Source organism: Quercus suber, unplaced genomic scaffold, assembly GCF_002906115.3.
Source record: "Quercus suber isolate HL8 unplaced genomic scaffold, Cork oak 2.0 scaffold_757, whole genome shotgun sequence".
In the NCBI taxonomy this organism is placed as follows: domain Eukaryota; kingdom Viridiplantae; phylum Streptophyta; class Magnoliopsida; order Fagales; family Fagaceae; genus Quercus; species Quercus suber.
The window spans coordinates 176,735-193,390 of record NW_027070193.1 but is presented as its reverse complement, the minus strand read 5'-3'; the positions used below and the strand labels follow the sequence as shown (position 1 = coordinate 193,390).

Genomic DNA, 16,656 nt, shown 5'->3' with positions numbered 1-16,656 from the left:
AAACCAAAACCCAACCCTATTTTTTATCAGACCAGGTAAAATCTGGCCCATTAGGGTCGGGCCGGGCTGGGCACCAGTGGGCCGGGCCGAGTACCCGTGGGTTGAGCAGAAATTGTCATCCCTAACCTAGATGGCTTAAACTTGAATTCTTAGTTTATGAAAGAGTGGGTTTATTGAGAGGGAGAGAAACGAGTAGCCTCTTAATGCATGTTTTTGCTCTAATCACTCATATTTCTTTTTCTGGGATTTTTGTATCTTTCCTTTCTTTTTTATTTCTTTGTTTACTTTGCTTTCTTTTCTTTCTACCTTTCTTTCTTTTGTTTGCCATTCCCCTCTTTCACTGTTCATGCCTATGGCCTTTTATACTGCCTGTCATAACAGGATTTAGCATTTTTATCCCTTAACCGCTTTTGGCTCATTGTAAGTGTCCTTCCAAGACTACCCACCGGCTTGCTGGCTGCTCAGCTACTACTATTACACTGCATAGGTTGCACCACGCCTCATTCCCAGACAAAAAAATTTTTGGTTTTGTCTCTTACCTCTCTTAACACTCTCATCCGGATAAGGGTTAAACCCATCTCTGACCTAATTCTATGGCATGCATCTAGTGATTCTAGCTCATATTTACTTATTTTGGGTGAGATGTCATCCCAACAGGACATTTCTCCCCAAAAGATTTTGAGCGAGAACCCCAAAATAAGTTCCCCCTTTCTCCCCACCGCCAGACCACACCCTCTCATACCTTTGACCCATGGTCCACCTCTCTTGTATTGGCTGGGTACAGGTAGGTAGTGCCTGAGCTTTGTGTACATGCTCCACTTCCGTCTAAGTCCATTGCGTTTCTGGCCTTCACATGTTTGCCATTGCCTCTGAGTTTATTTGATTCTGCTGTACAATTTAGTATCTGTTTAACTCTTGCAGTGTGAAAGACACATAGGCCTTTGGGCTTTCGTTCTCTACATCCCATCTCCTCCTTAGACTGGGCAGTGCTTGGGTAGAGGCTCTCTCCCCCTTGCTTGGCCCATGTTCCATTCTTCCTTGTACTCATGGGCTAGTTGGTGCTCCTGCCATGTCACTACATTGCTCTTGCAATGATATCACTTATCCTTTTGCTTCATTGTTACCTCTAGTTGTATGGGCTGAAACTCCTGCCAGTTAATTTCTTACATTCTTTCTTCTTTTGGGCTTTACTAGTCAACATTCCTGCTGGGCCAGCCCATTCCATCCCTTAGGCTTCCTCGGCCCATTTCATTCCTCTTTCACTCCCATGGGTTTTTTACTAAATTCTTTGGGCTTCCCCGGCCTAATTACCACTTCCTTACCTCTTATTACCTTTCAGGCTTATTGGCCTTTATGCTTGCCCTATGAATTTACTAATTTATTTCTTGGGCTTCTCCAGCCCATTTACTTCTTTTCTACCTCCTAATATTCCCATGGGTTTACTATCTTTATTACTTGGGCCTTCCTCAGCCTATTTGCTTCTTCCTGGCCACTTATTATTTTTTGTGGACATGTTGACCATTATTCCTACCATTCTGGCATGCTGGTCTTTACTTTACTATTTTCTCTCCTCGTCTTTTCCATATTGTTGGGCTTCTTCTACCATTGGGCCCTTTTGTCAAAAGTGGGAATCAACAAGGACAAAAACAAGAATGAAAAAAAGAACTTTAGTGGACCCCACACAAAGTTTAACTTTTTCTTAAAAATTCATCCTCATGCCAAACACCATATATGTATTTTCCATTCTCAAAACATTGTTTTAGAAAAATGGTGCCAAACACACATTTTAATACTCTACAACTCTAGCATAAGATTGAATTTTTTTTCTCATGATGTAAAAGTGAACTCCTATTGCAGTGTGTTTTAAGCTTCTTGGGCATTGTTAATTGCAACAACCAAAGAGAAAACTTGTGGTGGCAATGATGAATTTATCAAAGAGAGGGGAGCCTTATCTTTGATTCTCCAAGATTGATAATATGGATTCATTGCAGCTGTTAGATTTTCATGCTCATCAATATGATTTGGACAAGAAATTGAACCATAAATGTGATCAATCAATAAGCAATAAGAATTGTGACAATTTGATTCTTCTATGCAACATAGTTATTTTAATTGAGATTGATGGACATAAGATTTGACATGTTTGAAAGAAGAAATAATTGTTGTTGTGATTATTAGGGAGTTATGGTGTTTTGGGAAATAGTGGTTAATGATGGTGTGGTGGTACTAGCATTTCTAGAAGAAAAGCCACGAATCAAAGCCCTCATATAATGTAAAATTTTATGAAAAAGTGGAGATAATTCTCAGTGAAAGAATTGTAAAGAAAAATGTCATTACTACTTTACCAATCGGCGTAAATGCACTTTTAGTCCCTACATTTTGGTTTTTTTTTTTTTTTTTTTTTCATTTTGGTCCTTACATTTTTATTAAAAAATGCCACATCAGCATCTTTTTTTTAATAAATAATATGCCAATTTAACTAAATAAAAAAAAGAAAAAACAGAATTAAAAACAATAAAATACATAAATTTAGATCTACTCATTTTGAATAAGAACACACAAGAACATGATCACAAATTTTCTCTTTTTCCTATTTCTCTTCACCGTTTCAGTCTTCTCCCTTTCATTTTTCTTTCTTTCTTCCTCCTTTCTCTTAACATCATCGACAACAATAACATCAACGATGAAGATGGCGGCAGTGAAATCGAAGTTTGATCAGAAGAGTGGTTAGTTGTCGAAGATTTTGAATTTTTGTTTGGAGGATACAAAGACTGTGTTCACTGCTGTGACTATGAGCATATTGTTCAAGTCATTCTGGGCAGATCTGAGGTTGGTTCCTTCATCTTCAATGTCCCCTACTCTTGATGTTGGTGGTGGATCGAGTTTGGTGGCTGTGAATCGTGGGTTAAGGACATGCAACGGCAATGGGCTGTCGGAGGCTTGGTGGGTCTAGCCGTGGGCTGCCGTGAATCTGGTTTTGGCTGGGTTTATGACTTTTGGCTGATTTGGGTTGCTGGGTTATGATGTGGTGGTGGTCGGCAGTGGTGTGGTTGGTGGGTTTGTGGTGGTGGTTTTCTAGGTAGATCTAGGTTTTCTGGGTCTGGATCAGCTAGGTCCATTGATGTGAAACCCATGGACCAAGCCCAAAAAGGACTCACTGCCATTCGTGGTTGTCATGGTCAACAATGAAGGATTGAAGCTTGAGGAGCTTCGACCTGGGTTCCTTACAGAAGTAGAGATTAGAGGTGGTGGATCTGGTGGGCTTGGAGGTTTCAGATTGGTGGTTTGAGTTGAGTTTCAGATCGGCGGGTCGCTAATCGTTGGGTTTTAGATTGTTGAGTTTTGTGTTGGTTTAAGTTTATTTTGTGTTGGTTTCTCGAAAAGATAAGAGAATCATACTCTTTCTTTTCTTCTACTTTCTTTGGTGCCCGGAATTTTGGGTTTAAAGTTTAGTGTTTTTGTGTTTAGGGACCAAAAATTTTGGGTTTGAGTTTTGTGTTTGATGCTTTGGTGGTGTGGGGGTTTTATTTTTCGGATTTGTTCATGTTTAGTTTTGTGTTGATGTGGGTCTAATGCTAATTTATTGGGTTTTAAATTTTCTGGGTTTGTCTTCTTGTTCAAATGTTTAATGTGTTCATGTTTAATTTCTTGTTCATGTTTAATATGATGTGGATTTGATTTTTTTGTGTTTGATTTTTGGGTTTGTATGATTTTTTTGGGTTTGTGCTCTTGTGTGTTGTTGATGGGGTTTGTATGATTTTCTGGGTTTGTGCTCTTGTATGTTCTTGTTCAAAATGAGTAGATCTAAATTTATGTATTTTATTGTTTTTAATTCTGTTTTTTCTTTTTTTATTTAGTTAAAATTGACAAATTATTTAAAAAAAAATTAGATGCTGATGTGGCATTTTTTATAATATTTTAATTCCTCCGGTAGCTGTTAGATATTTCCGTCGGTTGACTGACGAAAAGAACAAAAATAGCACGCGTTAATTGGTTTAGGGACTAAAAGTGGTAAAATTAAAATGTAGGGACCAAAATAGAAAAAAGCCAAAATGTATTGACTAAAAGTGCATTTACGCTTAATCAATATGTACAAGATCTATTCTTTTAGAGAGAGAGAGAGAGAGAGAGAGAGAGAGAGAGAGAGAGAGGATTATAATTAACTAACTACCGTTGGGCTCTGACAATAAATTAATCACTCTAACAAACTCTATAGGATCCATGAATCAAAGCTCTAATATGATCCAAACTTTAATAAAAAGGTGGAGAGATTTTCTTTGTGAATGAAGTGCAACTTAAATTGTAATTAATATCTAATCAATTATGTACAAGATCTTTGCTTTCATAGACACACAACAGAGCTTAGAGAGAGAGAGAGAGAGAGAGAGAAGATAAAGATAATAACTAACTAGCCGTTGGGCTCTAACAATAAATTAACCACTCTAACAAATTCTTTAACAACAAATGATTAATTAACATTAACATGTGGCTTCATTATAATCAGCATGCAAGATAGCTCGTGCGAAAATGATTGAAAGTTGTTACTAAGACACGACATCATTTAGAAATCATCTCTAAGTCTCTAGACCATGATACGCTGTTGTCCCTCTTGGGTACTTAATGTGATAGAATAGAAACGGCACCGCTGTGTCCGCAATACGGTACTTAATTTTGAGCCTCATTAATTTGGGTTTTTAGGTTAATTTTATAATTTAAAAAAATAGTGGAGTAAATTTCTCATTGAATGAAGTGCAAATAAAACAATAATTACTACCTAATCAATTATGTACAAGATCTTTATTTTTAAAGACACACATCAGAGCTTAGAGAGAGAGGGGTAAGGGAGAGAAGATAATAAATAATTAGCCGTCGGGCTCTAATAATAAATTGACCACTCTAACAAACTCCCTAACAAACAAATGATTAACAAGTGCTTTTATTATAAGGACAAAGTTTAGTTATAAAATTAGTTGTAACCTTAGGCTACAACTTTACTCAATATATTTTTATTGGAGGTGAATTTTAATAAATCCACCGATAGATTACATTTTCTTTTTATATTCTCCATACTCACAAAATTTCTAGAAAATTAAAGAATAATAGTTAGGGTCTGGTTTAGAGCACACATTAACCATCCATTTTGAAAAAGTTTTTATGAGAAATTGAAAAAACTGTCAAAACAGTGAATTACTTTTTCGTTTTTTCATAAAAAAATTCCTAAAATGGTTTACTAATATATACCATAAGGGCACACGTTAGTAAATCCCTAATAATTATATCATCAATAAATTGTTTAAATTGTCAACTTTATAGTTTAAAATTATATATAAAATATAAGCTTATAGATCGTATAGTAAATAATATCCGATTGACACAAAATTTGATATGTGTATTAAAAGCATAAAGAACATGCAATTCAACGATTAGATTTTCAAAATATGTAGTAATATTTATTTTATTAAGTAAGGTTGTAACCTTAGGTTACAACTAATTTTATAGTTAAACTCTGTCTTAACATGTAATTTTATTATAATCAGCATGCAAGATACTCATGCAAAAATAATTGAAAGCTGTTACATACTAAGACATGACATCATTTAGAAATCATCTTAAGTCTCTAGACCAAAATACGTCATCACCCCTCTCGAGTGCTAGGTGTGGGTTTGGATTCACGTCCACGACCACGTTTTGCTTCTTTGCACGTTTTCAACTTTTTCTTTTTTTTTTTTCACGCGTTTCAGGGAGTAATACAGCTACTGTTCATGCATTGTTCATGAACAGTAGCCGCAAAAGCTGACTTTTCAACTGTGAATAGTGCATCATGCACTGTTTACGAACCCACAAATATCACTTTTCAGCAACTTTTTCATTAAAAATGGGTCTCACGGTACTATTCACACATTTAAAAATTATTTTGCTACAGTGTTTTCAATTTTCAGTTTCAACAAAATAAGTTCTATCCAAACAGACCCTAGATGTGCTAGAATAGAAACGCCACTAGAACACAGTATTGTTGCTCTTATCACAATAAACTAGTCCTACTAATGCAGTTGATAAAAATAAAAAAATAAATAAGTCCTACTAATGCAGTTTATAAAATTTTCAAGCCTCATTAATTTGGGTTTTTGGTTAATGTACTCTAAACTTAGGAGATATAATCCAAAAATAAAACTTTCCAAACTTTTGAAGGCAAATTGTCAAAAAGGCCTAGGAGACAATTTCCACCTGCGATTAAAGAGAATGTCCTTAACAAAATTTTCCTAATACCACTAAAGATGTATGAGAAATATCGGCCCCATGGGGTCAACCGAGCAGATAAGATAATCTCAAGTGGGACCCAACAAGTGGTCTTGGTGTCATTTAGCTAATATGGCATTATTAGATTCTTGAAAATCACTAATTAGATTCTTAAAAATCATTAGATATTGTTATTTCAAATCATGATTTTCGTGATTTTTTAAATTATACGAGTAAAACAGTTTATATGTAATAAAAACTACTTAAAGGAAATAAAAAATTCATCTCCAACATCCCATCCGATGTTTCACTAAAATATTTGTATCTTTTTTTAATTTTATTATTTAATTCCTAAGTAAAAGGGATTTTTATCCTCACAAATTTGAGATTAAACATGTACATAATTCAAATTCTTTTATTTTTCTCATTAATTAATAGCTTCAAGCACATTGTTAATTTCTTCAATAAACTAGAGCACCAAAAAGAAACTTAACGTGTTGATGAAAAGGTAAAGAACTACTTGCTCATTATAGTCATCCTTATCATATTCTTTCTTAGTGAACGAGAAAGGAAATGAAGCCTTGAGAACTGTCAGTTTCGTTTACTGCATACCTTACAAAAGAATATAATATTGGAAACCATGCAGGTTGCCATTTTCTTTTGGTTTGGAATTTAGAATAAATCTTCCATACTTGGTAGCTTTCTTTCACAGCATATCCTACTCCCACGATTTTCGCTGACCTTTTAAGCTGTTACTTGGGTGTAGTTCATAGATTCGTGTCTAAAACCGAGAAAATGTTACTGAAATTTGAACCCAACAAATCCAAGACTAGACCCACCAGCCTCGCTCTCTTGATAGGGTTTTTTCGGTGATAATTTACTGTCCTTGTATGGAGTTGACCCGTGTGAGGCCATATATGTCATGTACAATGTACTCCCATTCTGTCATGAATAGGTTATATAAATACAAGGTTTACAGACATAGACACCACAAGAATTAAGAAAGGAATTCAATTTCTCTCAAAAAAAGAAAAAGAAAGGAATTCAGTATTTTAAGTTTGTATTATCGCTTAGTGTGCCTGAAACTGAAAATGGATTTCCCGATAGGAAGTGGTGGTGGTGGCTCAGGTGATGAGCAAGAACAATCGAATGCTCGCAAGGGGAAGAGGTCCTACCATCGCCATACCTCTCACCAGATACAGCAACTTGAAGCGTAAGAATTATCGTTGATTGATATGATTCCATAAGTCACCTTTTTGTGTGTGTGTGTGTGTGTGTGTGTGTGTTCATCATATGTATATTTAGATCTAGAGCATATCCAAGTTTTGTATCTAGATTGATCAGCGAGTGACCTTTTTCTTTTTGGCGATTTGATCACTTTTCTGATGTGGGTTTTGGCTATCCCTGTAAGGAGGGTGATGCCCGGTGTACCTATTGGCTATTGATAGTTATGGACCTTATGGTTCTTATTGTGGGAATTGATTTTTTTTTTCCCTCTTAATTAGGTGGGGTATTAGAATTCTGGTTGTTTTCGTTGGAAAACACCAAAATATGTCGATCAATTGAACTACAAAACTCTTAATATAAGAATTATTTTTAAATGTTCACTTAGCTGAAAATTTGATCTTTAATCACATTGTCTAAGGATTATTTTTGTTTGTATAGATTGTATTGATGAGAGACCGTCTTCCCATTACCCATTGGTAATGTGGTAATTATCCCCTATTTTTTGTTACCATCTTCTCTCCTCTCTTATTGTTTTTGTGCTTTCATTTAATTCATATGTGAGACTCCTTACATTTTGAATGTACTACCAAAAAAAAAAAAATATATATATATATATATATGAGTTTAAGTTACAATTAATTAACTTTAGTAAGACTATTATGTCATTTAATATTTTGTTATTTGATACAAATTTAAAAATCTACTATTAAATTATATTTTTGTCTTATATGTTATATTCTCACAAAATTTCAAAAACAATGAGTAATCAACAACCATATCATCTATTAATGGTATGGTGGGGGCGTGTCCTTAAGGTGTTAGTCTTTAGAAATCCATAAGACGAGAGCCTGATATAGACACATCACACCTATTAAATTGTCTCATATGATTGTTTGGCTCTCTCTAAGGCAAATGGGGTTTTCTATTGCTGAGATGTAGATTTTTCAAGGAATGCCCGCATCCGGATGATAACCAGCGGCGCCAGTTGAGCAGGGATCTTGGGCTTGAATCCAAACAGATAAAGTTCTGGTTCCAAAACAAGAGGACTCAAACAAAGGTTTAATTTTCTTATTTTCTCATTTTGACGTTTATTTTGTATGAAAAATGATGCATGACCTTTTGTTATTCTTCCATGTCTATACTTTTCAGGCTCAACATGAGCGAGCAGATAACTCTACTCTACGGTCAGAGAACGATAAGATTCAATGCGAAAACCTTGCAATCAGAGAGGCACTGAAAAATGTGATTTGCCCATCATGTGGAGGTCCACCTTTCGGAGAAGAAGAACGGCAACGTAGCCTACAGAAACTACAGATAGAAAATGCCCAATTAAAAGAAGAGGCATGTTTTAATTGTCCAAAGAGTAATAATTATTATTATTATTACATTCTCACTATTGCACAAAATCCGTACATAAGGGTGGAGATGGAATTTTTTTTTTTTTTTTTTTGGTTTAGGGGTCAAATTGTGATATTAATATATTAGTCAAGAGTCAAGAAAACCATCAACACGTGCATAAACATATACGTATATACAAATCTTAATATTTTGATACTAGAGTAGATGATAATTATATATATATATATATATATATTGTATACAAAACTATCGATCATTGACACAAGTATATTCGCTAGATAATTTTTTAGGAGAATTTATCATCTTTTAAACTCAAATTAGTATACAAAAGTTGTCTAATTTGATATTAAACATGTACAAAAAATGAATTTGAGAAAACAAATACTACCTTATCTCTATAACTATTAGACCAATTAACAAATTCTATTATTTTTTAAGAGCAACATTGGACTAACTTAAATATTTGAGAGGGGAGACTTCTATTTTTGTAGCTAAATATTTAGAATTTTAACAACTATACATAAAATAAAAGAGTTTTTTAATATTTTGGAGAGGAGCTTAGTTATAGCTCTAACCCTGTCCATACACACTCTTTTATACGGATTGTGTGAACCCTCGAGTGTGTAACAATATTTAACCTAGTTGAAACATTAACTGATCCTCTTATACACCTGCCTAGCTAAGATCTTCTCAAACCTAGTCATTTATCTTTTTCTTTTCTTTTTTTAAATAAACTTGAACAATTCACTTCATTGAAATTTAGTTGGAAATGTTTTGTAGCATGAAAAGGTATCCTGCCTTCTCGCCAAGTACATTGGAAAACCAATATCACAAATTGAGTCATCGACTCCTATGCTCGGATCTTCAATGGATGTACCGGCAGCGATTTCCCGGAATCAAGGACCAGGGGCTGCCCTTGATCAAGGCCATGGTTCCAGTTCTCCATTAACATACCAATTCAAAAACATTTCAGACACGGAGAAGCCACTTGTGTTGGAGACTGCTGCCAGTGCCATGGATGAATTAATCAGACTTATGCGAATCAATGAACCTCTGTGGATCAAGTCCCCAGCTGATGGGGGACTTGTTCTTCATCGTGACAGCTATGACAAGATCTTCCCTAGGGCTAATCATTTCACGAACTCCACTGCTCGTGTCGAGGCATCAAAAGATTCAGAAATAGTGACCATGAATGCAATGCACCTAGTTGAAATGATTTTAAATTCGGTCAGCATTCGTAACTTTTGTTCTTTTCATATCTCCTACACGGTAACATTAATCCTCAAAGTCTCCATATTTCTGGAACGATGCCAAATTAAGCAAAGCGTTCAATTTTGCAGGATAAATGGATAGATCTTTTCCCCACAATTGTTACAAAAGCAAAGACAATTCAAGTGCTTGAACCTGGGATGCTAGCAAGTCGAAGTGGCTCGGTGCAGCTGGTAGTAGCCTTAGAAAAACGCACTTCATCAAAAAAAAAAAAAAAAAATCAAGAGGTTAAATGCAGATGTACGAGCAAATGCACATTCTATCGCCTCTAGTACCGCCTAGGGAATTCTTCTTCATTCGCCATTGCCAGCAAATCGAATTAGGCGTCTGGTTAATTGTGGATTTCTCTTATGATTGCTCAAAAGAGAAAACCTCACCTTCCCGCTCTTGGAAGCTTCCCTCTGGATGCATGATCCAGGATATGCCTAACGGGTACTCCAAGGTCAGTAACTTTATTACATTAACATGATAATTTGGTTTTTCACATAGCAAAGAGCTAGATGTTGAACTTGGTTCTATTTATAGGACTACTAAACTATGTTTGAGGCACAATTATGAAACATCCACTTTGACTTTGGCCAAGTTCCCAACTAATCCATCTCTTTCAAAATGTTCATTCTTATATTACCATAATGTGACATAATGTACTTTGAATTGGGTGTCATTTGCAAAAGCAGATATCATGCAAATTTTGTCACTCTAATGAAGACAATTTATTGTTCTTTTGAAAAATGATATCACGAAAATATCGCTTATCTAAACCTTTCTAATAAGTAATAATCAATCTACACCATCAACAAACTGTTAATTGTTTGACAGCATTTATACATTTCCTGAAGTTCCTAATGTTTTGGATGTCCTTATGTCATTAATAATCGCACACCGTTACTAATTTCTATTGTCTTGACATTTCATGCTCCATTAAATCAATTTTTACAATTTCCTGATTTTAGTTCTGGCCAAAGACAATTATTTCTCAATTAAGTAACAAACTAAGTTGTGATCTCAAAGACCAATCTATATATTTTTATAGGTTACTTGGGTTGAACATGTGGAAGTGGATGATAAAACCCAAACTCATCGGCTGTATAGAGATCTCATATGCAGTAATATTGCTTATGGAGCAGCAAGATGGGTTGTTACACTTAAGAGGATGTGTGAGAGATATACTTACTCCATTGATGATATTGCACCAACTGGAATTGGAGGGTTAGGAGGTATACTCAGAATCATTAGTTAATGAATGCCTTAAGAACATTTGTTAGTGAATCATTTTATAAAAGATTTTATGAGAAAAGAAAAAAAAGTAATTGGTTTTTGACAGTTTTTTCTATTTCTTATAAAAATGGTATCAAAATTTTCTTAAAATAGTTCATTAACAAATGCCCTAATGTTACCCCGTTAATCAGACCCTATATACATATATATATATATATATCACATGCATGCCTTTCATTTTTATTATTTACCTTGAATTAACTTTGGTAGTTTTAATATTAATGGTGTGATTTTCCAGTGCTTAATTTGCCTGAAGGTAAAAGGAGCATCATGAAGCTTTCCCACAGGATGGTGAAGAATTTTTGTGGAATGTTAAGCATGACAGGAAAACTGGATTTTCCTCAGTTATCTGAAGTCAACAATAGTGGGGTTCGAGTGTCTGTTCGTAAAAGCAGTGAACCAGGTCAGCCCTGTGGGATGATAGTCAGTGCTGCTACCTCTCTTTGGCTTCCTCTCCCACCTCACCATGTCTTTAGTTTCTTCAGAGAAGAGAAGACTCGAGTTCAGGTCCACCAAACTATATATATTTTACTTAAAATGTGAACATATATTTCTTCATTTTGTATGTGAAATAATAAACGTAAAAAAGTGAAAGAATGTATAATTAGCTATAGCAATTTCATTTTTTATTTACTCCTTAAAAAGGCTAGCTATGTTTTGAAATAATTTAATTCATTAAAAGTAAGGATTCCAATTAGTTCAATTTGAAAAATCTCTTATCGTCAAATAAGATATTTAGGATTATAACTTTGTCTATACCAAAAATTAATAAGTATTTTTGTCTAATGAGAAAATCAATTATTATTAAGTGAATGTCATAGGTTTAAATTTTTTATGTATAATTTTTGTATAAAAAATAAAATATTAACTTATATTATGTATGCATTAATTGTCTACTAGTGGGATGTTCTATCAAGTGGAAATCCAGTGCATGAGATAGCACGTATCGCAAGTGGAGCTCATCCAGGAAACTGTGTATCTGTTATTCGGGTAATTTTATTATTTATTGTATCCATAGCTAGCTTTGCTCCCCCTTTCCACTTTTTTTTTTTCCTTGTACAAAGATGTATAAATTATTTATGTAATATTTGTTGGGCCAAAATCTAGGCTCATATGAATTAAGAAATTTAACAAATATAGACTTGCTAACCAAACCAAAACAATATATATATATATATATATATTTGAACGAAAATTATCAAGCCAAAATCTTAACCCGACAGTAAAAGAATAATCAATCACATGCATAATACAAAGATGTACGTAGAAAAACTTTTCACAAAGATTTACAAGGAAAACTTTTTCCTTTTACCTACTAAATTTAAATGAATCCATTTTAATAAAATTTGTTATAGTATCTTCTCAAGTTTATGCCTCTAACTTTTTAAAAATTAATACAAATTCACCTAATATCATCACCCATTTTACATATAAGACATATTAGTCATAGTATAATAGGTTCTTAATGGCCTGTCTCCTAACTATTAGACCAACCTTCTATTAAATTTCATAAACACCTAGGGAAGATATGGCAAACAAATAAAGTAACTTTATGTCAAGATCTATCAATACCATACAATGAGTCAATAATTAAAAGGCACAACGGCCGGAGTGACCAAACTTAACATCAATATAGTTGGAGCCATCCTAAAAGGGGAAAATTTATCACTTTGGTAAACAAAATCTTTTATAACCAATTTCAAATTATCTGCTTTGTTGCACCCAAAAACTACTCCCTAGAGAAAACCCAAGATTTTCCTCTTTCGAATGTCTCGTGACTAAAGGGGAAAAAACATGTTTTTCTTTACTCTCACACACTCCCACTATATTTCCCCTTTCTTCTCTCGTCTCACGTTGCAGCACACTCCATAAAAAACACAAAACTCTCTTTATATAATAAAAAATAATTGTTTCACACTTCTAAACATATACTTCATACATAAATGTACACACTTTAACACAAGATGACTATATTTTTAAAGAATGTCCACATTTAATACATGATAACACATGATGTATTTACAAATAATGTAACAGCATAACCCCAACCGCCTGTAAGCTCCTAATTCTAGTAGCACACATCAACCTTTTTGACTCCTATACGCTCACGTTCTTCTTATTAGAAAATACTTTTGAGTCCTAATTAATTGAGTTTTAACTCATTAGGGTTGAACTACCAAGGTGCTGTGCAACTGACAATATTTGGATCAGGAAACAGGATCATGTAATGTATTATAATATGATTAAACCTTAAGTAAATGTCAATAAATACTTGCTTATATAGTTTGTTATAAACATATAGAAATGATTTTAAGTTATAAGCAATACTAAGAATACTATAAATTTTACTACACAGCATCTCAAAAAATTAATTTTACTACATAGAATTTATTAATTGACGTGTCAACATTTAAATACAACACACTCAAAAAGTAATTAAAAATTTATTTATTATGTTGTTGATATGACACCAATAATTAATTATGTTATTAATGTGATATTATTTATATTCATTTATACATTTTATAGTAAAATTGGTAGTAATTTAGTATTTGTTTGGAAATTGCTTATTTCTAGTAACCTATTTGCATAATATGTGAGAAAATGTAAAAGTTAGATTATTGAAATAAAGTTGAGACAATGCTAGTGCAGGACCCACAAATAGTAGATAATTTAAGCAAAATCTAGCTTTTAATTGATTGTCAAATGCACATTTAACATATCACCAATTATATAAATCATTAATCATAAAAAGGTAATTCAGATTTTTAAATATCTATTGTTGAGGTGCTACTAATCATATTTATTACCATATCAATTTGTAGACTTTTATAGAAAAATTTGTAGTAAATTTAGCATTTCTCAGAAATTAAATGTTCTTGTTTAATAATCTACCATTCGTGATTCCTCACATTGGTTCTTCTCATGAGTTTTGTTTTCATCTTAATGGTGATTGTGAAGCAGCCTTATATCCCCCGCAGACTTCTTCCAATGAGTTTCCATTTTATCTTATAGAAATCATTAATTATAAAAAGGCAATTTAGATTTTTAAATATTAATTGTTGATGTGTCACTAATCACATTCATTACGAACGATATCAGTTTGTAGACTTATATAATAAAATTTATAGTAAATTTAACATTTCTCGGCAATTAAATGTTATTGTTTAATAATTTACATTCCGCACATGCATTGATTCTTCTAATGAGTTTCGTTTTCATCTTAATGGTGTTTGTGAAGCAGCCTTACATCCCTACAGAGAACAATATGCTGATGCTTCAAGAAACCTGCACAGATACAACGGGATCCTTAGTAGTCTATGCCCCCATGGACATACCAGCCATCAACATAGCTATGAATGGCGACGACTCTTCAGAAGTACCAATACTTCCATCAGGGTTCATAATCTCTGGTGATGGTCGTCCTGAAACTGGCACTATTGATGCTTCTACAAGTGCAAATGCTGTAAAGTCAGGTGGTTCACTGCTTACAGTGGCTTTCCAGATATTGGTGTCTAGCCCCTCATCTTTGAAGCAACTGAACGTGGAATCTGTGGCCACAGTCAATACTCTTATCAGCTCCACCGTCCAAAGGATTAAGACTTCTTTGAATTGCTCTGGTTTGGATTGAACAAATGTGGAGGTTCAACTGTTGGTGTTATATTTACAGACCATATGGTTCTTTCTATTTGCTGCTTCTTTTCAGTACATTAGTTTGAAAATAATATTCAGATAACTATAGAAAAGACATTATTGATACATTTACAGAGCGAAAAGTTCGCACTGTTTATTTGCTCCTTATCTCCTTGATAGCTTGTAATGCAAGTTCCACATAAGGGTCGTCAATGGGCCGGGTCAGGCTAGCCCGGTCCATTTTTACTTGGCCCAAGGGCACAATGGGCTGGGCATAATGGGCTATTAACTAGTTAACGGGCCGGGTCGGGCTGGGCCGAAAGAGAAAACCTCAGCCCATGACCCTGCCCATGGGCAATGCCCATTTTGTCTTTAATGGGCTAGGTTACTAAGTTGGGCCTAATGGGCTACTCATGAGATTGTGTTAGCATATTATTTTATTATTTTTAGAAATAAATAATCAATTTTTAATAAGAAAATAATCAATCTAGTTTTTTTAAAAGGAAAGGATCAAAGACTTTAATACTTAATTACAATTTTTTTTATTGTCAAATCTATTTAATTTTTTTTAAATAAGGCTTCAAATAGTTTTTTATTTTTATCTTTAATAAAAAAAAATCAAATGGTTAATTCAAATTTGCTAGACTACTAGAAAAATATATATTTAGTAAACTAAGTTTAGCATAATTACTTTAAGTATCTTAGTGGTTGGGAGAGTTTTCTTAAGAAATTCTATTACAATATCTCAAGATCAATTCTTCATACACTTCCTATATATTTTTGTTAAAAATTTTAAGTTATTAGACTGGGAAACGGGTTGGGCCAACGGGCTGGGCTACTGGGCTAGCCCACTGGGTGCCCATGGGCATAAAAACTAGCCTACGGCCTAACCCACTGGGCTAGTAGGCTACCCATGGGCCTTAATAACAACGGGCTGGGCTGCCCATTAGCCCGATGGGCTGCCGGGTTTTTGGGTCAACTCGTGGGCCATGGGCTATTTGATGACCCTTAGTTCCACATGAAGTTCCCTTCATGTGGCTTTGGGGTTTAATTCCCCCCATTTAGCTCTCCTTACAAGGTGGCTTATAAAGGGGAGAGTTGTGATTTTATCTTATATTTGAAGAGAACTTAACCTTTATATATATATATATATATTAGGGGGCAATGTCTATTGTACACTTCCTATTACACACAAAGTTGTGTAAAAAGAATTTTTAATTAAAATCATGATTCTAAGTCACAATTTCAATTTAAAAAACTATTACACATAATTTTGTGTGGAATAACTTGTATGCACTAATCGTTTCCCATATATTTATGTTTGGTTGGGGATGAAAAAGTATGATGATAAAAGAGATTTTAATTTTCTCCAATGGTGCATGATTGAGAAGATGGAAAAGTGGAGAAATGAAAAACTCATTTATTTGATTGAGAAAAAAAAAAATGGCAGAATAGAAAATATTATATGTATAAACTTACTCTTATATCCTTATTACATTAAATAAAGAAAATATTACTTATTATTAATTAAAATTAATAAATTACATCTTATACAATTAACACACTACACATTTATTATTTTATTTTTCCCTTTTCTTATATTTTTTATAAAACAATGAAAAAAAAGAGCACAAACTTGACGCTAAACAAACC

The 16,656-nt window shown here is 33.7% G+C and overlaps 1 protein-coding gene across 1 annotated transcript; it reads left to right on the top strand.

Annotated features, from left to right (window-relative positions):
- Window positions 1–7,328: 7,328 nt before the first annotated feature.
- On the top strand, window positions 7,329–15,028 carry LOC111982963 (homeobox-leucine zipper protein ROC8). Its single transcript, XM_024014582.2, has 10 exons — window positions 7,329–7,450; window positions 8,404–8,521; window positions 8,614–8,805; window positions 9,604–10,050; window positions 10,164–10,265; window positions 10,331–10,534; window positions 11,126–11,309; window positions 11,609–11,877; window positions 12,271–12,360; window positions 14,615–15,028. The coding sequence occupies exons 1-10, from the start codon at window positions 7,329–7,331 to the stop codon at window positions 14,999–15,001; spliced, it is 2,115 nt and encodes a 704-aa protein (XP_023870350.2). The 3' UTR covers window positions 15,002–15,028.
- Window positions 15,029–16,656: the final 1,628 nt, after the last annotated feature.

Excerpts from the sequence above, each read along its gene's own strand:
- LOC111982963 (XM_024014582.2), top strand. The coding sequence starts at position 7,329 with ATGGATTTCCCGATAGGAAGTGGTGGTGGTGGCTCAGGTGATGAGCAA. Across the intron at positions 11,878-12,270 it reads AAGAGAAGACTCGAGTTCAG|TGGGATGTTCTATCAAGTGG; the intron begins GTCCACCAAACT and ends ATTGTCTACTAG. Across the intron at positions 12,361-14,614 it reads ACTGTGTATCTGTTATTCGG|CCTTACATCCCTACAGAGAA; the intron begins GTAATTTTATTA and ends TTTGTGAAGCAG.